The sequence below is a fragment of the Platalea leucorodia genome (assembly GCF_965183815.1).
Source record: "Platalea leucorodia genome assembly, chromosome: 4".
Taxonomy (NCBI): domain Eukaryota; kingdom Metazoa; phylum Chordata; class Aves; order Pelecaniformes; family Threskiornithidae; genus Platalea; species Platalea leucorodia.
Window position 1 is genome coordinate 44910626 of NC_138826.1, and position 8446 is coordinate 44919071.

The 8446-nt window shown below is 39.4% G+C and overlaps 1 protein-coding gene across 1 annotated transcript; it reads left to right on the top strand.

Annotated features, from left to right (window-relative positions):
* Positions 1-278: 278 nt before the first annotated feature.
* Positions 279-8142, top strand: LOC309590144 (killer cell lectin-like receptor subfamily F member 1; the record flags this gene model as incomplete). The annotated part of the gene is made up of 6 exons (XM_082311113.1): positions 279-342; positions 4408-4506; positions 5671-5802; positions 6390-6541; positions 7438-7553; positions 8013-8142. The coding sequence occupies 6 exons, from the start codon at positions 279-281 to the stop codon at positions 8140-8142; spliced, it is 693 nt and encodes a 230-aa protein (XP_082167239.1).
* Positions 8143-8446: the final 304 nt, after the last annotated feature.

Genomic DNA, 8446 nt, shown 5'->3' on the forward strand with positions numbered 1-8446 from the left:
AATTCAGTGTTAAAAGTATCTGTTAGAAGGGTCTGGAGGTTGTCAGAGAAAGACAGAGAAAGTGAAAAAGAAGAGAAAAAGAGTTCACTTGTCTGTGCAGTTTATACTGTTGAGTTCCTTTTCATAGTCCTGCTACTGCATGGCTTCAGATAAAAGCACAAATGGCCATCTGCTGTCCCCTTCCTGTTTATCACACTCATTTGAAGCATTTCCCATAACCTAGTTTGACACTAACTCAAACAGTCTTCAGTAGGAACAAGTGACAGAAAGACCTTGAGATGAAGAACGAAGACGGTTACACAGAACTTCATTTCAAATCAAGGAAGAAAAGCTCCAATGCAGGTGAGCATATATGTGTTCATGGTGTGCCTTCAGACTTGTTCTGTAAATAACAAATCTCATGTTTGAGTTATCATAAAAAACCACAAATCTGCCAAAATTTTAGTAGGTGCTACTAAAGTTGCCAATGATATATGGCAGTATACAGAGAAATATGATGGACAGTAGATAAAATGCAGTACTAATAGTACCACCAGGGTTGGAGTACTGGTGCTGACAGTGCCAGTACAAAATGGAGACTAGGAGATAGAGGCATATGAGGAAAACATGAGGCAGTAGTTGTCAGTAAGTTTGACAGTGGTTAATGGCTCATTAGCCATTGAAGTTTTCTACGGGGCTTTCGGTTGGTGGGTTTTTTTGGTTTTTCTTTGTTTTGTTTTCAAGAATCACAGCTAAGAAGAATTTAAGAATAATTTAAATGCAAACTCTAAGACAGTAACTTACCATCCAGTAAGCTTTTTCAACAACTTCTGGGGATTTTGTCAAAAGTGTCAGGAGCAGCAAGGGAGAAAGTACAACAATATATGCTGGAAGGCGTTCAAGCTCACCCTTGCTAACCTTTATCTCTTTTAAGTGTCCCAGGGAAGACCTTCTCAGATTATAAATACCAAGTCCTCAGAGAAATTAGACATCCAGTTTCCCAACAGTTAATTAGCTATGATGATCAGTTCCTGAGAAATCCTAGCTGCACATTTATGTAAGAACAATTTTTAATAGAAAAAAAGCGAGAGCCAACTTCAGTTACTCAGTATGGGAGGATAAATTGTGTGTAATTTTATTGACGTAAATTGTGCCAGTTTGTCTATTATTACAACAATTTAGCTGAGATACTGTTCCAACTGCAGTAAAAGCACAGAACCAGCAAAATTGAGAAAAAAAAAATCAGAAAACTGATCATAGAAGCTAATATTTATTTAACTAAGAATTTTCATTGGTCTTAAAAATATTTGTCAAAGTGCACAAAACCATTGCTGTAATGGAGTAGATTGAATATTTCCATTTAAAAGAAGCAGAAAGTCAGACAAAGCGTATGTGGCACATATACATAATAATATGTGACCACAAACACGCACAGCACACAGTGACAAAACCGGGTTTAAAATGCTCTATCTATCTTCATTGTCTACCTGCATGATTGGGTAGCATGACACAACAGGGCAGCAGAAAGATTTCAGGTAAGCAACTGAAAAGAAGATTTCTTTCATTTAGCTTGTTAAACAATGTACTGCAAGCTGGGTCTCTGCTTGTAGTGAAAGGTGTGTGAGCTACCTTTAGACCAGACACAGACTAGTCATGGTAGCATGATATACATAAGGAATACAGAAGTGTATTCACTGGAGTGGTTAGAAATGGTCGCAATGCCTCATTGGCATAATCTAGTGCAATATCTGTGCCAGTTCATGTAGAACAGAAGGAAGACCATGATGCAGAGCTCCCCTTCCCCCTTGCAGCCCCATCCGGTCTTGCCAGTGGTGCAAGCTGCAGAGCTGTCTTGAGAAACTGGGCAAACGCTGAGCTGTTAGCCCATGCTGTGTTGTCACCTCTGTGGTATTGCTGCTACCAGAGCTCATCCTGGGTAGCTGAGCGTAAATCTGAGTATTTGCACAAGTCGCTGTTACTGTTTTGCCTGCAGTCTAGCTGTTGTGCAAATCATGCCAGAGTTAAGATTAGACTCCAGATATCCTGATTGCCTTTTTCTGTAAAATCACTGCATAATACCCAAAGGAAGAAGGAAAACCCACACAGATGCTTAACCATAATATGTTACATAGCCAGCGAAAAGTACTGCACTATGTTTACATATATTTGCCATCTAAATAAGGTGGCAATATAAAAAACAGTGGGGATTAGCTGTTTGAATATTTAAAAATGACTAGTCACAGATACAGCATTTCCCAAGTAAGTATGATTGAATGAAGAAAAACAATGTTTGACCTCTGTGCAAAACGATGATAGCTAGAAACCAGACATGAAGTGAAAACGTTAGTGGAAATGAGTTTATCATGTAGCACAAAGTTCAAGTCGTTTCATGATTTGAAATACAGGTCCATGCATTACATTTTTGAAACAATAATGTAGAAGCAGAGAACTTTTCAAACAGCCGATTCACATCTGATTTGGACCACCAGCATTTGAAATGTAATGTCTTTTAAAGGATACTTGCATGGGGTACTTCCTGATCTTATTTACTAGTTACAGAACAAGTTCTCTACAAGGTACAACATTTTGGCACCCTGTTTTCTCTTCCAAGAATGGCCATTTCCATGAAATGGAAAATCATCCTTCTGTTAGTCTCTGACTTTATTCCTGTGCCCTCACTGAAGGGAGGTTTGCATGTAAAATCTTTTTTTCCCATGAAGTTAAGTTTGGACGAAGTGAACAGTGTATTGCATCTTAGTCTAGAAGAACATTCACAAAGTTTTTCCTGCAAACACTAATGTTAGGAAGCTAGGAAGGAAAATTAACACGACATTTCCTGCATACCTGGGCAACTTCTAACTGTTCTTCTCCTTGCTCCAAGGAATCCTTTGAGGCATCATAGAACATCTTTTATGCCTCAGTTATTTTAAAGATCTTTGCTGTATAGCAGCCTACAGTAACTATATCATTACCCCTTCCAAGAGCACACTGACAACCTGCTGGAATGAGTCCAGCGGAGGGCTCCTCAAGTTAGTGAGCTGGAGAAGTGACACAGGAGGAGAGGCTGAGACAATTGGCTTTGTGCAGCCCTAAGAAGAAGAGGCTGAAGGGAGTCTTACTCTTCTCTTTAACTACCCAGTGGGAGGGCATAGAGAAGACAGAAGCAAACTCTTCTTGAAGATGCACATTGAAAGACACAAGTTGGAACATGGAAAATTAGGATTTGATACAAGGAAATTTTTCTTACTGTGGTGGTGGTCAAAACACTAGGACAGGAGCCTGGAAAGGCTGTGGAATCCTCATCTTTGGCGATATTTAGAAATTGGCTGGACAGGGCCTTGAGAAACCTGCTCTAACCTGAGCCACCTTACACAGGAGTCCAGACTAGATGGCCTGCTGAGATTCCTTCCAGCCTACATTGTTCTGTGATTCTATGTCAAGATATGTAGAAATCCTGAAATACAGTGAGTGAGCAAACAGCAGCAGGTTTCACTAGGAAGTGACATGGCAGGAGTGTGACAGCCCTAGAAGAATAAATTTTAAGATTTTTTGGGTAATATTGGGAAGGAAGATTCACCATGACTATACATTTCCAGGCTTGTCTGATTCTAATTGAAAGTAATTTTCTTTGAGTTGTGAGGAAGCTCGTTTTTGCATCTCTATTCACTGACTTTAAACAAGCATCCCTTCTCCAAAGAAACCCTGTTTAATGCACTGCTACTTAATTTTTTAATCATTTAGTAGTAATTTTCCAGTTGGGATGGTCTGAACATCAAGGACTCAATAAAAAAAAAAAAAGATCTCCAAATTATAATGTGGACTCTTCTAAAGGCCTTTGACTTGGCATCCAGTGTACAGGTCATAAAACTAGTGGGTCCTGGAGTTACAGGACTAATTACTAATTTTCAGAGAAGCTACTGGTCCTTTCTTAATCGATAGTGTTGGTATGCATAGTCCTAGAATGTCAGTTTTGTTCTTACATGTTATATATATCTCTTTCGTTGCAACTGTTAGAAAATTCAGTTCTTCCTCTTTCACTAAGTTTGTGAGGTTTTCTTTAGCAATGTTTGTTAAGTGCTTGCTGTGCCATCGAACAGTCTTCATGATATCTGCAAGTGATATCCCCCTGCTACGAAGAAGCAAAAACTGCAGTAGCTGTGCCACTCAAAACCTCAAATGAGGTAGCAAACAGTGAAGACAGCATGGGAAAATTCAAGGCCCCAAAAAGTTTTCATAAATGAAAGTTTTTTAGGCACAAGAACCACTTGATATGCAGGAGGCAACTAGAAGGGAAAAAGCAACTGTGACAAAGCACTTGACAAAGTGACAGTATTGGATGTTCTGTCTGAAAGATGTCTAGAGAAACCCAGATTTATGTCCTGGGTAGCATCTCATGCTGTGTTTGTAAACCCCTCTTATTTCTTGCAGAATTTCCCTCTAATTCTTCAGGCTTGCGGTACCTTGCTGCTCTCTCAGGATTTCTGAATGTTGTATTTCTGGGAGCTGTAATCACATTAATTCATCAATGTGAGTGACCAAGTGAAATGTTTTACTTTAATTCCTGCCAATGAATGTTTTGCTTTAATACTTAATCCTTAACTTAAACAAGTTTTGCAAACAAACTGTTTTGATAAGGTGGCAAGACCACTCACGCTTTCTAGTATTGTGTTTCTGATGAAGGTGGGAGGGAGTCACTGGCATTTGGGGGCTGTGGATCTGCAGGAGGCCATTGGCTTTCAGAGGACCATTGCATGTTTAGGGTGTATGAAGAGGGCTGGAGTCTTTCTCACTTTCCTGCCCCCCAGTATGAGACTCCCTCCTCTTCCTTCTAACACAGAACATGCCACCAAGGTTTCTAGCCAAAGAACCTATCCATCCATCAGTTTGGAAAGACTCTTTTAGTAATGAAATGAAAATGTGTGCCTCTAAGTTTATAAAAGTGGCCTTTGCACTGTCCACAGAATTTGTGCATGAGCACTGGGTCAGTGCCAGCATTGATCACGTGCATACAGGGCTTACCTATCCAGCACAGATGTGTGCCATTACCCCTGAGCATCTAAACTTAGAGATCAGAGAGAAATGGTTGCAGTTGCCCTGGCCAAGCAAGTTGAACAAGTTTTTAGGTTGCCACCAACAAACATCTGAATATTGATCAAGGAAACTAATTTTAGTTTCCTCCTTTAGAAAATCATGGCCTGGTAGTCCCAATGTCCAGCCTGCTTCTGGACATCAAAATCACTCCGCACATCAAAATCACTTGAGAACCCAGGAGAAAATGAGAATTCAGAAGGGCATAAGTATCCTGCAGAGTCAGATGTTCTCCCTTTCTCTCAATGCGAGTCCTGCCCTCTCACATCAACTAATTCTTTTCTGAAATAAGCTCAATACAAATTTCAGGAACTGGACAATCAAAGGCACAGCCATGTTACATGAAGGACAACTGTTGCACACCATGTTGTCAAAAGCATGATAATAACGTCTTTGTGAAGTTAGTCACCTCATGTATTTCTTTAATGTATATGATTTGGATGCTCAACTCTCCACCTACCATTTACAGCAGAGCTGGAAGGACAAATGAGCAATCTGAGTTTCCACTTAAAGTTCCTATTAATATCCATGGAAAAATACTATCGGGTTTCTATACAGTTCACTTGTGAGCTTTACATTAAAATGTTGGAGATTCTTGTCCAGGCGGCTTGCTATCGAGTGATGTGTCGAAGCCCAGAGAAAATCTTTCTGAAAGTGACAGTGTCTTTGGGGAAGATCTTCATGAAAACACCTTACTGGCTACATTAAAAGAAAGCTTATGCATGCATACAAATGGTAAGGAAATAAAGTCTCACTCATAGTAGCATAAATGGTTTGAAGCTCTTGAAAAGGTTAATATAAACACCTACACAAAGGAATTGACCTTTAGATACAAGAATAAATATGTTTACATTGATAAAGATGTATAAAGTTATCTAATTCAGAGTTCTATCCTTGAAAATGTTAGTTTAAACAAAAAATAAAAGTGGAGCGGTGTTACTGAAGGTCTTTGTTATTTCTCCATGGGATGTCATTGAATTGTACTACTCCCAGTCATTTCAGCAGACCTGGGATTTTATGCAGAGCTTTTACCTCAATTATTATGTAAGTATTTAGTACAATTATCTAGAGTTCTGAAATACTTCACGGCACAGAGCGATCCCTAGTCAAAGAATGGTTATCCTTATCACTACTGTAAAGCGGGGACAATGTGCTTTCTTAAAATGAGCTATACCATCACAACTTCTGCCCCACTCCTGGTTTAAAGCTTCTTACTCTCTTATTCAAAAGCCCCATAAAAAGCAGGAGCCAATAATAATGATATCAGTTGTAAAAAAAAAAAAAAGAAGTGACAAAATCCCTTCACCCCCAACTCCTCACAGACTCTAGATGTGAACTCTGCCCCATTGGCTGGAAGCTGCATTATGGGAGATGTTATTTCTACTCGGAAACTCGTGACACCTGGGAGAACAGCAGAAAGTATTGCTCAGGAAAAAAATCTGAACTCCTGATTATAGAGGATGAGACTGAAATGGTAAGCTTGTAAGGCACTCTGTGGTTCAAATATTCTTTTTACTTATACTTTGTGAATCCACGTATCAAACTACAGCTTCCCATGTATTTTTAGAAGCCATTTCTAATCCAAATATGCTCATAAAAGGCATTGTCAGTGGTAAGTGCACTGATGATTGGCTTCTGCCTGTTAAGAAACATTTGTGTCAAAAAGACCAGTAGCCTATGCTTCATTTAAATAGATGCAATGATATGCCTAGAGATTATCTCCAGCAAGAAGCAGCTGGTATTTGAAGGATTCTTGCATGTTTTATTCCAAATCAAACCTGTTCAGAACTTAGCTGTCATAAATGCTCTTGCCTTGCTTTTGGGGGATGGAGATGTTGCTCTATACTTTGTACATTTTTTAAATGGCAGTACCAAGTCTGCAGTTCTGTGGACTAAATCCTAACCTGTAGCACGTCTCTTTTGTGCTACTGATTTTGCTTAAAGATGACCAGGTTCAGACAGTCACTTTTAGAGCACCCAGGAGGGTGAGCTGGCAAAATCCTCACCTCCCTTCCTTGTAAGGGTGAAAAAGAGGAGATGATAGCTTCAGCTCCTGTAATTCAAATCAGCCTGATCCTCATCTAAAATGTGCTAGTGGAATGGGCCTGGGGCCAGCAAGGAGCCAAAGGTTAGCTCCTTGGTTGCTCCATTTACCATTGTTAGTCACAGTACTGGGTGTCGTTGAGAACCTGAACCAATTTCTATGTGTTTGTTTTTTTTTTCTTCTCAATTTCTTGGAAACATTCTCTGGAATCTTTGGGCATGAAAGCCTTGCTGTTTTTAAAATATTAATTACCACTATACATTACTGGTGCTGGAGTTTTATGAAGTGTCATTATAATGGGAGTTCAAAGACATACCTCTCTTTAGGATTTCTTGAACAAACTGAAGGATAAAGACATTGGCTTTGTTTGGACTGGATTAAACTTTGATGAGGAGAAAGGAAGATGGGTATGGCTCAATGATCCCAAATATCCAGGGCGCAGGTAAGTTCATTCTGGAGTGAATCTGTGCTGGCTTCCGTGAAGTCTTCTGCCCTCGCTGTGCCTGGACTGTCAAGCCATTAGACCGTGAGAAAGTAGTAGTAAGATATGAGGGCCCATACTCCAGTTAGGCAGCTCAGCCTATTCTGATTTTTCTCAGTACAGAATTCTGATCAGAACATGGAGTTGAAAAGTGAAATTTCCTCACGGGTCTCTGAAAAGTAACTAATTTTATTAGGAGGTGCCTATGCTATGTAAGCTTTTTACTTCCAGCCGCATAACAAGTAGGGAAACAGAGAAAGGGTGAAGCTTACTGAACAAATAAAACCTGTCTGTATGTCAGGGAATCAAAAGAATGACAGCATAAAGACAAAAAAATCCAGCCTTTGTGGTTTCACTCTTTGTATATGCAAATAAATCTTTTCAATGATCTTCATATCTGTGTGGTTTTGGCTCTTGCAGTTTTACAATAAAAGGAAGGAAGAAAGAAGAAAAATGTGCTGCCTATAAGTTGACAGAAATGCATGCTGATAACTGCCACTCTCTATACAAGTGGATCTGCAAGAAGAGTGCAGTCCTTCTGGGTATCTAAGATATTGTAAAGTGAAAGTGAATACGGTCTTTGAAGGCTTACACCACTTTACAGTGGGTAGGATATGTGATGTAAAATTAAGGGGAAATTTTTGACCGGAATTGTGACAAATCAATGCATGGTGATTCTATTTGTGATTAAAGTCCAGGAAGATTTCAGGCTTATGTTTCTCTTCTTCTCAAGATAAGGTATAAAATCTATGTGTCTTTGTGCATGCTGATGCACTGCCCCTTACAGCTATTAAAATAAGCAGCTTACTAATTTTAAGTATCATATAGAGTCTAAGAGTTGTGTAAACCACAGA